Consider the following 15,818-nt stretch of genomic DNA (forward strand, 5'->3'; position numbering starts at 1 on the left):
GCGTGTGTTTACAGATCTAATGAGGCCTTAAAGTTAGGGTGTGGGATGTTTAAGCTTCCCCTGCCCTTAGTGCCCAGGTAGGTTTGGGTGTTGCTTAGGCAAGGTTGGGGTCAGAGTCCAACCTCTTTCCTAAATCCCTTCCCCCTGACAGACAGATCATTTTTGGAATCTCTTTAAAGTATATAATCCTTTCTTAACCTTGGCAGCCTCAGTTTTCTGCCAGAAATTTTTTCTTCCCTGGATTCTAGGTATGGAAAAAACACAATGAAAACTAGTTACTAGAGAACCTCCTTGGAAAAGCTGTGAAATTATATATACTTGATTACAGCATGGCTTGATATAGGCACGCTGAAGTAATATGTGCACCAATTATAATTGATGTAGGGGGAAGGCTCTGAAATTTCTTCTCATCCCATTCAGTGATTGAAGTATCATAAAATGTCTGTGAATGACATGAAAGAAATAATGCTTTCCTGTTTAGAGGACCTACCAATACCAATACCAATACCAATACAATACAGATCATTATTATTGCCAAGTTTTATTAAAAGTGGTGAAAGAGGAATTTAATGTGACTAATGCTTAAAAAGTAAATACCATGGTATATCCCTTTATTACTACTATATTTTTATTTACTAATATTCCATAGAAACAGTGCTTTGCATTCCCAAGTATTTAATATTCAGAAGCTAAAATAATCTTTGAAACAAGTTCTTTAAAACTGATAGCTTTCACCATGGCCTATCTGTAAAAGTTATAATACAAGTTCTCATTCCTTGGTACTTATTTTTAATAATGACTATTAAAAGTCTACATGATTGTGTTGGTATTTTCAGGGTCTTTTTGGTGATAGGACTTTAGGGAAGACTGGGTTGACCCAGGTATAACTTTTCTAAAAATGTTGACATTGTAAAAATAGATGGTCAATAAATCACTATTAGTGAATGGAGAATACACTTGAAAGGGCTGTGTTTTAAATCTGGATGAAAAGAGTTCTTTGGAAGGACAGATTGTATGGGGTGATCTGCAGGGCGTTCAATAGGGCAGTTACTTCCAGGGTGTGGGCTGAGAACCCTTGGAGGGTTCCCAAGACCCTTTCAGTGGATCCAAGAAAACTCCCCCCTTTCAACTAAATATCTGTGAGAGGCCAGATTTACTTCACATAATTTTTTTTTTTTTGAGACAGAGTCTCACACTGTTGCCCAGGCTGGAGTACAATGGTGGTGTGATCTTGGCTCACTGCAACCTCCACCTCCGGGGTTCAAGCGATTCTGCCTCAGCCTCCCAAGTAGCTGGGATTACAGGCGCCCGCCACCATGCCCAGCTAATTTTTTGTATATTTTTTTTTTTTTTTTTAGTAGAGACAGGGTTTCACTACGTTGGCCAGGATGGTCTCGAACTGACCTCGTGATCCGCCTGCCTTGGCCTCCCAAAGTGCTGGGATTACAGGTGTGAGCCACCGCACCCGGCCTACTTCACATACTTTTAACCAAAACAATATACCACACCTGATTGGAGAAGAAATTAAAACCCAGTTTATTTATATTAAACCAGACATTAAAGAGATTTGCAAAATAATACAATGCATTACAGATTAAAGAGATTAACTCATTTTTTTTTTTTTTTTTTGAGACGGAGTCTCACTCTGTCGCCCAGGCTAGAGTGCAGGGGCGCGATCTCGGCTCACTGCAACCCCCGCCTCCCGGGTTCAAGCGATTCTCCTGTCTCAGCCTCCCCTGAGTAGCTGGGACTACAGGCGTGCGCCACCACCCCCGGCTAATTTTTTGTATTTTTAGTAGAGACGGGGTTTCACCATGTTGGCCAGGATGGTCTCGATCTCCTGACCTCGTGATCCGCCTGCCTCGGCCTCCCAAAGTGTTGGGATTACAGGCGTGAGCCACCGCACCCGGCCGAGATTAACTCATTTTTAAAATGTTTCAGTTTTAATTTCTAATGTGATAAAAAATCTATAGATACAATCCATGTAAATTAACATTCTTTGAGGTCCTCAATTTTTAAGATTTTAAAGGACTCCTAAGGACAAAACATTGAGTTATTGCAGTATTAAAAAGGGAAACTTGGTCGGATGGGTGGCTCACACCTGTAATGTCAGCACTTTGGGAGGCCAAAGGTTGGAGTATCCCTTGAACCCAAAAGTTTGAGACCAACTTAGTCAACATAGCAAGACTGACTCTACAAAAAATTTCTTTAAAAAATTAGCCTGATGTGGTGGCATGCATGTATACTCGGGAGACTGAGGTGGGAGAATTGCATGAGCCCGGGAGTTTGAGGCTGCAGTGAGCTATGATTGTGCCACTGCATTCCAGCCTAGGGACAGAGCAAAATCCTGTCTCAAAAAGAAAAAAAAAAAAAAAAAAAAAAGGGAAACTTGATTCTGCAAAGACATGACTCAGTAGTAATAAAGCTAAGATCTTAGCTTTTTGTATATTTAGTAGAGACGGGGTTTCTGCATGTTGGTCAGGCTGGTCTCGAACTCCTGACCTCAGGTGATCCACCCACTTCAACCTCCCAAAGTGCTGGGATTACAGGTGTGAGCCACCACGCCCGGCCAATATGTGTATTTTCTAAAACTTTGGTAATAAGCCTTACATTTGTATTAAAATTATTTTAAATCTATTCTGTTGCCTAGCTTTTGCCCCAATAAAAGAACATGCAGTCAAGAAGTTTTGTATAGTGGGCACACAGGAAATGGCATGGTATTAGGTTGGTGCAAAAGAAATCGTGGTTTTTGCCATTTTTGCATTTTTGCTTTAATGGCAGAACTGTGATTACTTTTGCACCAACCTAATAAATGTGAAATACTGCTATCATGGAACCATACCTAGGTTTGCTGGCTACAGTGTTAACTTTTACAGTATACAAGTTCAATTCCATTGCCATCCCAACAGATCTACTCTCAGTGTGTTGTCTGCCTTTACCCTTGAACTATATATCTAAAAAATCTTAGAAGCTCTTTAAGCATGAAAATCTAACAATATGTGCTCTTATTTTAAAAAGCAAGGTTGGATTGGGTGTGGTGGCTCACACCTGTAATCCCAGCACTTTGGGAGGCCAAAGTGGAAGGATCGCTTGTGGCCAGGAGTTTGAGACCAACCTGTGCAACATAATGAGACCCCCCCCCCCCCACCCCCCGTCTCTTAAAAAAAAAAAATTAGCTGGTCATGGTGGTGTGCACCTGTAGTCCCAGGTACTCTGGAGGCTGAGGTGGGAGGATCACTTGAGCCCAGGAGATCGAGGCTATAACGAGCCAAGTTCATGCCATTGCACTCCAGCCTGGATGACCTTGTCTCTTAAAAAACAGAAACAAAAACAAACAAAAAACAAGCCTGCATTAAGCCACTTGGAAATGAAAGCTTTGCAACATGAATATTTTCCTGAGAAAAACCGGCACTTTTTTTTTTTTTTTTAATTGGGAGTCTTGCTCTGTTTGCCCAGGCTGGAATGCAGTGGTGTAATCTCTGCTCGCCGCATCATCTGCCTCCTGGGTTCAAGCAATTCTCGTGCTCTGCCTTCTGAGTAGCTGAGACTACAGGTGTGCACCACCACACCGAGCTAACTTTTGTGTTTTTAATAGAGACTGGGTTTTGCCATGTTGGCCAGGCTGCTCTCGAACTCCTGACCTCATGATCTGCCTGCCTTGGCTTCCCAAAGTGCTGAGATTACAGGCGTGAGCCACCACACCTTCCCAAAACTAATATTTTTTGACCATTTACTTAAATAAAGTAAAGTAAATGTTGTCTGAGGGTTCTACCTGTATTATTTTACTTAACCCTCACAACTATCCCTTTATTCACATACGTAAAGTACAAGGAACTTAACCTAGTACAAAGCCACACAGTAGTACCAGGATTTGAACCCAGGCAGTGTGACTTGAGAATCTGTCCTCTTTGACATCTATTTTGATGTACAAGGTAAAGGTAAATGGCCTCACTGTGTTTTAAAAAAAAAATGACCATCAGAGAAATAACAATGGGAAAATATAGAGGAGGTTAAAATGGAGAAATACAGAGGAGGCCTTTAACCTGTGTTAAAGTGGCTATGATAAAATGTGCTAGTTGACAGTTACATGCCAACTAGGGTTAGGCTGGAAGGATAAGGTCCTTAAAGGTAAGTAAGGTTTAGAGGTCAGATGCTCCTTGAAAGTTGTTGCAGCGCTTTTTGTATAGGAAGATTCATATTTCAGTGGTCAGAACTTAACATAATTATAATTGTTACTTTTACTTTACAATTTAATGAAAAAACCTTTATATTTGTAAAATCAGTTCTCACCATAGTCCTAAAAGGTAGTCTGTAGTTTTTTTTTTTTTTTGAGACAGGCTCTCACTTTGTCATCTAGGCTGGAGTGCAGTCTTTGCCTCCCAGGTTCAAGCAATTATCATGCCTCAACCTCCTGAGTAGCTAGGATGACAGGTGTGCGCCACAATGCCCGGCCAATTTTTGTATTTTTTGTAGAGACTTGGTTTTGCCACATTGGCCTGGCTGGTCTTGAACTCCTGGCCTCAAGGCCTGTCTGGGCCTCCCAAAGTGCTGGGATTACTGGCGTGAGCCACCATTCCTGGCCCTGTTTGGAAGACCTTGAATGCAATTCTTTGTCGTACAAAACTTTTCTGATAGACACCTATCAGTGAGTGGCAATTAGACTCCATCAGGGGCTCATAAATAGTTAACTCTGCTTGTCTTTTATAGGAGTTTATAATGGTTGTGATAGACCTAGTTCTACCTTTTGCATTTGTGCAGGTGTTTTAAGGGCATATTACTGACCTAAAACCATTCACTTGATGAGAAAGTGGTCTTTTATGTTTCATATATCTGTTATTCTGATCTTTATATTAAAGTTAAATTTTGTCATCCTCACCTGGAAGATTTGCTAACTTGCAAGTGCATTTATTCTATGATGACTGGGTTTCGTAGAACATATACAATTAAAACAATGCTTTGGTCCTTAGTTGATGTTATTCTTGGTAAACTAACAAGAATGTGCTTTTGTGACACTGATTTCTAATTGGTTTTGTCTGCAGGGAGTTAGAGCCAACTTTCGTAGCCTCTGTAGAGCATATACTTTTTCATTTTGCTAATTATCAGATCTCAAAATGACAGCCTTTCTATAATTAGAAGGATAAAAACAGTATTCTAATATATTAAATATGTGGATGTTAATAGCAGCGCCTCTACAGAGTGAATTTTCCTGGCATTTTTTGGAAAAATCTTCAGCATCTTTTGAAAGTTGTTCTCACAGTGGTTGACTTTATTTTTTAAACATTTCTCTCAGTTAAATCTGCTTTTAGTTGTTGTTAAGTTAATGCTGGCACTGAGGAAAATGTTTACCTGATGTTTCTCAGGCCTCTGAGGATTTTGAAGCTTCAACTTTCTACTTAATTGCCTTCCTGAGGAATACATTTTTGAGTCCTAAGGAAACTAATTGAACTTCTTTTTTTTTTTTTGAGACAGAGTCTCGCTCTGTCCCCAGTCTGGAGTGCAGTGGTGTGATCTTGGCTCACTGCAAGCTCCGCCTCCCGGGTTCACACCATTCTCCTACCTCAGTCTCCTGAGTAGCTGGGACTACAGGCGCCCGCCACCACGCCTGGCTAATTTTTTGTATTTTTTTAGTAGAGATGGGGTTTCACCGTGTTAGCCAGGATGGTCTTGATCTCCTGACCTCATGATCCGCCTGCCTCGGCCTCCCGAAGTGCTGGGATTACAGGTGTGAGCCACTGCACCCGGCCTGAACTTTTAAATAATAAGGTTCTTGTACTTTATCTTGTAAGGGTTAAAATAAAACCATTTTCAAGTTTTTTTGTTTGTTTTTGTCTTTTTTTTGAGACAGTCTTGCTCTGTCGCCCAGGCTGCAGTGCAGTAGCATGATCGTGGCTCACTACAGGATTGACCTCCTGGATTCAATTAATCCTCCCACCCCAGCCTCCTGATTAGCTGGGACTACAGCTGCATGCCACCATGCCTGGCTAACTTAATTTTTTTTTTTGTAGAGACAGAGCCTCAATATGTTTCTGAGTCTGGGCTGTTCTCTTCTCTTTTCTCTTCTCTTCTTTTCTTGTCAGACAGAGTCTTGCTCTGTCACCCAGGCTGGAGTGCAATGGCGCAATCTCCACTCACTGCCACCTCCGCCTCCTGGGTTCAAGTGCTTCTTCTGTCTCAGCCTCCTGAGTAGTAGCTGGTTATAAAGAATGAGAGAGGTATTTTATCAGGCATGCACCACCACGTCCGGCTAATTTTTATATTTTTATTAGAGATGGGATTTCACCATGTTGGCCAGGCTGGATTCAAACTCCTGACATCAGGTGATCCGCCCGCCTTGGCCTCCGAAAGTGCTGTGATTACAGGAATGAGCCATCACGCCCAGCCCCCAGGTTGGTCTTGAGCTCCCAGGCTCAAGCAGTCCTCTCCCTTTTGGCCTCGCAAAGTGTGAACCCCACTACACCTGGCTTACTTTCAAGTTTTGAAAGTAAAGGAAATTAAAATAATCTCAGCGAGGAATTTATATGGAACTGCATGTAATCTACAAATTCTTATTACATCTAGTTAGTATGAAAAGGCTGTTTTATGTTAGAAAAAGTGATTTATGATCAGTTTTATTGATAGGGAGTACAAGTTTTACTTTTTGGCCAGCTTACATTATATTCCTTTTAGACACTTAAGCATCAAGTTAAACATTATCACAATGTTTCTAAGTGGGGATTTGGATTATTTATTTGGCTACATAATTTGAGGATTATTTTTCAAATTTTTCACCTTAGAAGCTTTATTATGATCTGTTGTATTTACCTTTCATAATGGCTTCCCCAACCCCCCATTTAAAAGTCATGGCTTGGCTTCTGCCATGCCTCACACCTGTAATCCTGGCACTTTGGGAGGCCTAGGTGTGAGGATTGCTTGAGCCCAGGAGTTCCAGACCAGCCTGGGCAACATAGCGAGACCTCATCTCTACTTAAAATGAAAAGAAAAAAAAATTTGTGTCCCATTGAGGTCAGACTTTGCCAAAGGTATTTTAGTTCCGTATGATAGTGAACATTACAAATAAATTTAATTTTTTTACTGGAGTCTAGTTTTGCAGCTGACAGTGAATGTCCCAAAACTGAATGACATTTATCTCTTCTCTCATTCTTTATAACCAGAAGAGATGACCTTCTCAAACTATTTCTTTAGTTTTAAACATATTTATACCCACTGTATGAGCATCCTTATTGACAGATATGTACTAATTTCTGTTTGATGAATCATTTTCAGGATTCATTTTAGCTTTAGGCTAAAATAAGTATACTGTGTATATATTCGTACATAGATAGAAGCTCATTTTAATTTGTAAAACTTTAATATACAGGCTTTTGAGAACATCAAATATCTTTATAATTGTGTTTTGGGATTAGAAGGTATATTATCTGATCAATCAGGGAATAACATTATATATCACCTGTAAGTCTTAGTTGTTAAAATTTTCAGGCCATTTTGAAAGTATGTTAAGACTAAATATTTGAACATTTACTTCTATATTCTGACACATTATTTTTCATATGCTTTTGATCTCACCTTAACCCAGATCAATTCATTTCTGAAAACCAACAGCTTTTATAACACACTGGAAGCAAAGCTCTGAGCAATATAAAGGCTTCCTGTTAGCCTACCATAGAATATCAAGAAGCAGTGTGATTTCCTTTTGCTAGGATGTGTTCTGTATAAATTAAACACATTACTTTGGCTTTTAGTTATTGAGCTAAACAAAAATAAATCAGACTTTAATCTTTTTCACTTGGGATGGAGGTATTTTTTAACTTTAACAAAGTATAGTATTTTTTAACTGACATTTAAAACATTAACCATAAAAAGGCAGTACAACTATGTTAAACGTTTGAAGGCCTTACCGATAATTACCTTTGCTTTTTAGCTTAACATTTTATCATGCATCACCGGCGGGCATTTTTACTGAAGTCTTTGTTATCACTAAAACAAAACAAAATTTCATCTATGTATTTATTTTAGAGCTAGGTTCGTGCTCTGTTGCCCAAGCAGGAGTGCAGTGGCACAATCATAGCTCACTGTAAACTTAAGCCCCCTGGGCTTAAGTCATCCTCCTGCCTTAGCCTCCTGAGTAGGTAGGACTACAGGTTTGCACCACTATGCCTAATTTTTACATTTTTTGGTAGAGACGGGTAGAGACTGGTCTCAAACTGCTAGCTTCAAGTGATCCTCCTGCTGCTGCAGCCCAAAGTGCTGAGATTATAGGCATGAGCCACTGTGCCTGGCCGTCATTTTTATTCTAAACTAAAAGCAGTCTATAATGATAAGTTCCAACAGCACAAATTTGAAATGTTAAAAAAGCCTCTTTTCTCCTTATTATTGTGATATTATTTAAAATCTGCATATGTAAAATTCAACACAATGTTATTAGGTTGGCACAAACGTAATTGTGGTTTTTGTCATATGTATATGTAGGTAATGGCAAAATTACAGCTTTTGCCACATATATATGTATTTTTTTTTTTTTTTTTTTTTAGTAATGGCAAAAGCTGCAATTACATTTGCACCAACCTAATACATGTTTTTGTTCTAGTTTTTTACTCATTGATGCTTGGGTATCTTTCCATATTTAGAATATCTAGATTTTTTTATTATAGCTGAGTGGTATTTTATTGTTGGTTGTAGATATACCAACATTTATTTAGCTTTTTCTCTACTGATAGATGCTTACATTTTAACTTGAAGGAATTTTGCAGTGAATTTCCTTTTGCCTATATCGAGGTGTTGTGAGTGGTAATAGATATTTGTAAATTCCTATCAGAAAATTGCTGGGTCACGGCCAGGCGCAGTGGCTCACGCCTGTAATCCCAGCACTTTGGGAGGCTTAGGCAGGTGGATCATTTGAGGTCAGGTGTTCGAGACCAGCCTGGCCAACATGGTGAAACCCCGTCTCTACTAAAAATACAAAAGTTAGCCAGGCATGGTGGTACATGCCTGTAATCCCAGCTACTTGGGAGACTGAGGCAGGAGAATTGCTTGAACCCGGGATGTTCAATTCTTGCTTGCAGTGAGTGAAGACCGTGCCATTGCACTCCAGCCTGGGTGACAGCATGAGACTCCATCTCAAAAAATAATAATAAAATAAAAATAAACAAAACTGCTGGGTCACAAGGCATGCGCTGTTAATCTGATAGGTAAAAACAATGAGAGTTTGTATATTTCTTGAATTTTGAGTGAAGTTGGGTGCCAGTCTTATGACTGGCCATTTTTCCCTTTTGGCTGTTGATACAATTTGCCCATTTTTCTGTAAGTTATTATTTTGTCTTATTGATTGTTATGAACTCTTTATAAATCTAGCACTTTTAAATGCTATATAATATTCAATGTTATTGTAATACCATAATAATCGTACATTCCTAATGTAATGCTGCAGTTAATTTCATTCATGTATTTTGTTTTTTCTTCCTTTATTTTTTATTTTATATTTATTTATTTATTTATTTTTGAGACGGAGTCTGACTCTGTCGCTCAGGCTGGAGTGCAAAGGCATGATCTCGGCTCACTGCGACCTCCACCTCCTGGGTTCAAGCGATTCTCCTGCCTCAGACTCCTGAGTAGCTGGGACTACAGGCATGTGTCACCACACCCGGCTAATTTTTTTTGTATTTTTAGTAGAGACGGGGTTTTGCCATGTTGGCCAGGCTGGTCTCCTGACCTCAGGTGATCTGCTTGCCTCGGACTCCCAGAGTGCTGGGATTACTGGTGTGAGCCAGTGAGCTTGGCCATTCAACTCTGGTTGAATTGTTTTCTTTCTTTTCTTTTTTTTTTTGAGACGGAGTCTCGCTCTGTCACCCAGGCTGTAGTGCAGTGGCGGGGTCTCAGCTCACTGCAAACTCCGCCTCCTGGGTTCACGCCATTTTCCTGCCTCAGCCTCCCGAGTAGCTGGGACTACAGCCGCGTGCCACCACGCCTGGCTAATTTTTTGTGTTAGCCAGGATGGTCTTGATCTCCTGACCTCATGATCCTCCCAAAGTGATGTGATTACAGGCGTGAGTCACGGCGCCTGGCCGGTTGAATTGTTCTCTTAGGATAAACTTGGTATAAAATTGAGTTTAAAGGCTGTGAATTTCCTCATTAATATATTCACACAATCTGAAATAATACATTTATTATTTAATAAATATTTAATGTATTTTGGATTATATTTAAAACAAACAAGGATGTAAAATTACCTATAACCCTACCAGTAAGGACAACCACTGTTGTGAGCCTTTTTGCTCTAGATAGCTTTCCAGTGTTTTATTTTTCTACTGTAAAGCCTGTTCCGCCCCCCTGACCCCTTAACATATATAGGGAAAATCTTCCCACATTAGTAAATAGAGATCTAGGCTGGGTGCGGTGGCTCACGCCTGTAATCCCGGCACTTTGGGAGGCCAAGGCAGGTGGATCATCTGAGGTCAGGAGTTTGAGACCAGCCTGACCAACATGGTGAAACCCCGCCTCTACTAAAAATACAAAATTAGCTGGGTGTGGTGGCACATGCCTGTAATCCCAGCTACTCGGGAGGCCGAGGCAGGAGAATCGCTTGAACCCGGGAGGCAGAGGCTGCAGCGAGCTGAGGTCACATCATTGTACTCCAGCCTGGGTGACAGAGCGAAACTCTGTCTCCAAAAAGTGAATAAATAAGTAAATAAATAAATAAAAGATCTATGCTACAGGGTACATTTTTCCTTTTTTGCTTTTTTCATTGTATTAAAATATTAAAATGTACATAACATTAAATTTTTGCCTTTGTAACCATTTTTAAGGATACAGTTCAGTGGCATTGGGTACATTTACATTGCTGTACAGCCATCACCATTGTCTACCTCCAGACCCTTTCATCATTATCCCAGACTGAAACCTATTAACACATTTTTATACCTTTAGCTGTTCTCTTGTTGTAGACATTCATTTCCAGTTTTCTCCCTTCGTAGGTAACAATTCATACATACATATGTGTGTGTGTGTGTGTGTATATATATATATATATTTTTTTTTTTTAATTGTCTGATTACTTCCTCATGATGGCAGTTCTTCCATGATAGGAAAATTCTCCTCTAGAGAACAGTTGTCTATACGAGTATACATATTAAGGACAATTTTTTTTTTTTGAGATGAAGTCTTGCTCTGTTGCCCAGGTTGGAGTGCAATGGCGCGATCTTGGCTCACTGCAACCTCTGCCTCTTGTGTTCAAGCGATTCTCCTGTCTCAGCCTCCTGGGTAGCTGGGACTACAGGCGCCTGCCACCCCATCTGGCTAATTTTTGTAGTTTTAGTAGAGACAGGGTTTCACCATGTTGGTCAGGCTGGTCTTGAACTCCTGACCTCAGGTGATCCACCCTCCTTGGCCTCCCAAAGTGCTAGGATTACAGGTTGAGCCACCTTGCCCGGCCAAGGATGACTTTTAAAATTGGATTTGGATGTCAGTTTTTCTCCCCCTGACACCACTGTAGAATTTACCCTCAATTTAATAAGAAAAGTTAATGTGGGCCAGGCTCAGTGGCTCACACTTGTAATCTCAGCACTTTGGGAGGCCAAGGTGGGAGGATCATTGGAGCTGTAGAGTTCGAGATTGATCTGGGCAATACATGTACCTACAACTCGTCTCTAAAAAAAACCTTAAACAATTAGCTGAGTGTGGTAGTGTTCACCTGTGGTCCCAGATACTTGGGAGGCTGAGGTGGAAGATCGCTTGAGCTCAGGAGGCAGAGGTTTCCACGAGCTGTGATCACACCACTGCACTTAAGCCTGGGCAACAGAGTGAAACCTTATCTCAAAAAAAAAAAAAAAAATTAAAAAAGTTAATGTGACTGGAAGGTTAAATGTGTTTTTTAAAGTTATAGACATATAGCTGTTATATAAAAAATGAGATACTTCTGTGGTAATACAGAAGTCAAAGTGTCTTTTGCCTAAATGAGTGTTTTTTTTTTTTTTTTTTTTACAGGCTCAGTGACATTGCTCAGTGGGAAGGTTTGTGGGGAGAGGTGTATATGTGATATATCATTTATTTGGGAAAGGGTGTTCATACATATTTTGCTGCTCTCATGGACAAAAGGTTGAGAAACCACTACTCTGTGTTCTATTTTGTTTGATTGGTTAGAATAAGATTTACCTAACCTGGGTTTTAATTTTAAAACAAATTTTTAAATGTCAAATGCTTATAAGTTATTCTAATAAGAGCCTTTGCTTTCTCCTAGGATTGGCAGCCACCATTTGCATGTGATGTTGATAAACTTCATTTTACGCCACGTATCCAGAGACTGAATGAATTGGAGGTAATGTCTTCACTATTGTTCTGTTTGCCTGTATTCCAGGGGGACCGTCTTTGAAATTATTACGACATATTAAAATTGTTACAGAATCACCATTGTAAATCTGTTTTTAGATTTGTATTTGAGCAAATAAGAACATTTCTTTCTGTAGAGAACAGGTCTTTAAAATATCGAATTGGCTAGGCATGGTGGCTCACACTTGTAATCTCAGCACTTTGGGAGGCTGGGGCAGGAGGGTTGGCCTGGGCAACATAGCAGGACCCTGTCTCTGCTAAAACATAATTTAAAAAATTAGCCACGTGTGATGGTGTGTGCCTGTAGTTTCAGCTACTCGGGAGGCTGAGGTGGGTGGATTGCTTCAGCCTGGGAGGTCAAGACTATAGTGAGCCATGGTTGTGCCACTGCACTCTGCACTCCAGCCTGGGCGACAGAGCAAGACCCTGTATTTTATATATGTGTATATTTACATATGTGAAGATACACACACATAGAATTGTGTTTTTGTTGTAGGGATGAGGTCTCCCTATGTTGCCCAGGCTGGTCTCAAACTCCTGGGCTGAAGCGATCCTCCTGCCTCTGCCTCCCAAAGCTGGGCATATAAAAGCATATTTACTTGCCATATAATTTTAAACAATAATATGGAATTGTGCTTACAGTACTACTTAAGTTCCTTTCAGAGTGCCTACTTACGTCACAGGAAGGTTTACTGAGTGTTTAATTCTTTGTCTGTCACGTGGTAGGGGCTGAATTAAATTTTTTTAAAAAGTCAATTAAAATTTTTACTTTTTTTGTTATGGAGTCCCGCTCTGTCGCCCAGGCTGGAGTGCAGCAGCATTATCCTGGTTCACTGCAACCTCTGCCTCCTGGGTTCAAGTCATTCTCCTGCCTCAGCCTCCCAAGTAGCTGGGATTACAGGTGTGTGCCACCAAGCCTGGCTAATTTTGGTATTTTTAGTAGAGATGGGGTTTCACCATTTTGGCCAGGCTGGTCTTGAAATCCTGACCTCAGGTGATCCGCCTGCCTTGGCCTCCCAAAGTGTTGGGATTACAGGCATGAGCCACCATGCCCAGCCTGAATTAAATTTTTGTTGAGTTAATGTATTTGTGTGTATATATAATATATATATATATATATATATATTTTTTTTTTTTTTTTTTTTTTTTGAGACAAGAGTCTTGGTCTGTCACCAAGGCTGGAGTGCAGTGGCACAATCTCAGCTCACTGCAACCTCTGCCTCTTAGGTTCAAGTGATTCTCCTGCCTCGACCTCCTGAGTAGTTGGCATTACAGACGTATACCACCACATCCAGCTAATTTTTGTATTTTTAGTAGAGATGGGGTTTCACCATGTTGGCCAGGCTGGTCTCAAACTCCTGGCCTCAAGTGATCTGCCCATTTTGGCCTCCCAAAGTGCTGGGATTACAGGTGTGAGCTACCACACCCGACCATGTATAATTATTTTTTTTTATTTTTCTTTTTTATTGAGACAGAGTCTTGCACTGTCACCTGGGCTGGAGTGCAGTGGCGTGATCTTGGCTCACTGCAACCTCCACCTCCCAGGTTCAAGCGATTTTCCTGCCTCAGCCTCCTGAGTAGCTGGGATTACAGGCCCCTGCCACTACGCCCAGCTAATTTTTTGTATTTTTAGTAGAGACGGAGTTTCACCATGTCGCCCAGGCTGGTCTCGAACTCCTGACCTCGTGATTCACGCGTCTCGGCCTCCCAAAGTGCTGGGATTACAGCCATGAGCCACTGCACCCAGTCGTATAATTACTATTATTTTGAGACGGAGTCTTACTGTCTCATCCAGGCTGGAGTACAGTGGTGTGATCTCAGCTTACTGCAACCTCTGCCTCCTGAGTTCAAGCAATTCTCCTGCCTCAGCCTCCTGAGTAGCTGGGATTACAGGCACGCGCCACCACACTCGGCTGATTTTTGTTAATAGAGATGGGAGTTTCATCATGTTGGCCAGGCTGGTCTCAAACTCCCGACCTTGTGATTCGCTCACCTCAGCCTCCCAAAGTGCTGGGATTACAGACATGAGCCACCGTGCCCGGCCGGCCATGTATAATTATTTAACCAGCTTTATTTTGTGTATTTTTGGCCGTTTCTCACTGAATTTAGAAAGTGGTATTATATGATTTTGCTGAAAGAGCATTAAATTAAAAAAATTTTTTTTAAGTGGTATTGTACTTAAATATTCTGTGAAAGAAAATAATGGCAGGAAATAGGAGCTTTAAAATAAGCTAAATGAGATGAAAACTCAATTCTTTGTCTTTTAGGCCCAAACTCGTGTAAAATTGAATTTCTTGGACCAGATTGCAAAGTACTGGGAGTTACAGGGAAGTACTCTGAAAATTCCACATGTGGAGAGGAAGATCTTGGACTTATTTCAGCTTAATAAGGTAAAGAGCTAATGACCATCTTACTTATTTTATAATCTTACTGACAGAATGAATTTGATCTTCTTTGCCTTAAAAAGGAACTTATTGCTCAGCCAGGTGGCTCACACCTGTAATCTCAGCACTTTGGGAGGTCAAGGGAGGAGGATTGCTTGAGACCAGCCTGGGTAACATAAGGAAATCCTGTCTTTACAAAAAATTTGGAAATTAGACAGGCATGGTGGCATGGGCCTGTAGTACCAGCTATTTGGGTGGCTAAGGAGGGAGGATCACTTGAGCCCAGGAGGTGGAGGCTGCAGTGAGCCGTGATTGCACCACTGCACTCCAGCCTGGGTAACTGAGCAAGACCCTGTCTCAAAAAAGAAAGAACAAATAAACTTATTTTTTGAGATGTGTGAAATGAGATTCTCAAGTCAGTTGAGTGATGAGGATCATCAGGTCTTGAAGCCTTGTGGAATATTTTGCTGCCACCTGTTTTTCTCATTTTCACACTTTACAAAAATTCTGCAAGCTATTTCTTTTTATTACAGATAAGGAAACTGAGGCTCAGGGTGATAAAAAGGTAAAAAAAGCTGAGCCATGGCTGGGCGTGGTGGCTCATGCCTGTAATCCCAGCATTTTGGGAGGTCGAGGTGGGTGGATCACCTGACGTCAGGAGTTCAAGACCAGCCTGACCAACATGTCGAAACCCCGTCTCTACTAAAAATACAAAATTAGCTGGGTGTGGTGGCACATGCCTGTAATCCCAGCTACTCGGGAGGCTGAGGCAGGAAAATCGCCTGAATCCAGGAGGCGGAGGTTGCAGTGAGCCGAGATTGCGCCATTGCACTGCAGGCTGGGCAACAAGAGAGAAACTCCATCTCAGAAAAAAAAAAAAAAAAGAAGCTGAGCCATAATTCAATACCAGGCCCATTTGATTCTGAAATTTACATTCTTTCCATCAAACATGCTGGCATGCATCCTAGTCTTTAGTTTTTGGAGGCTTATTTAAGAGCCCAGAGTAAGACCAAGTATTACAGTCCCTTCTTTGGTAGAGATTTAGTTTTAGGTAACCTGGTTCTTTCCACATGATTGCTTTGGGGATGTGAAAAGTAGCTGAGAGGGGACAAAATG

General features: G+C 40.9%; 1 protein-coding gene across 7 annotated transcripts in view; it reads left to right on the top strand.

Annotated features, from left to right (window-relative positions):
* The window catches only part of KDM5B (lysine demethylase 5B), an 80,995-nt gene that overhangs the window by 19,954 nt on the left and 45,223 nt on the right, over nucleotides 1–15,818 (top strand). For 6 of the 7 annotated variants that reach the window (XM_031013907.3, XM_055368387.2, XM_031013914.3 and 3 more), the window contains exons 2-3: nucleotides 12,230–12,307; nucleotides 14,586–14,708. In XM_031013907.3, coding sequence (XP_030869767.2) covers nucleotides 12,230–12,307; nucleotides 14,586–14,708 — 201 coding nt within the window. Of the gene's footprint in view, nucleotides 1–12,068; nucleotides 12,088–12,229; nucleotides 12,308–14,585; nucleotides 14,709–15,818 lie in introns of those variants that run through there. The other variant, XM_055368405.2, reaches the window with a different exon arrangement.

Source organism: Gorilla gorilla, chromosome 1 (assembly GCF_029281585.2).
Source record: "Gorilla gorilla gorilla isolate KB3781 chromosome 1, NHGRI_mGorGor1-v2.1_pri, whole genome shotgun sequence".
NCBI classification, from domain to species: domain Eukaryota; kingdom Metazoa; phylum Chordata; class Mammalia; order Primates; family Hominidae; genus Gorilla; species Gorilla gorilla.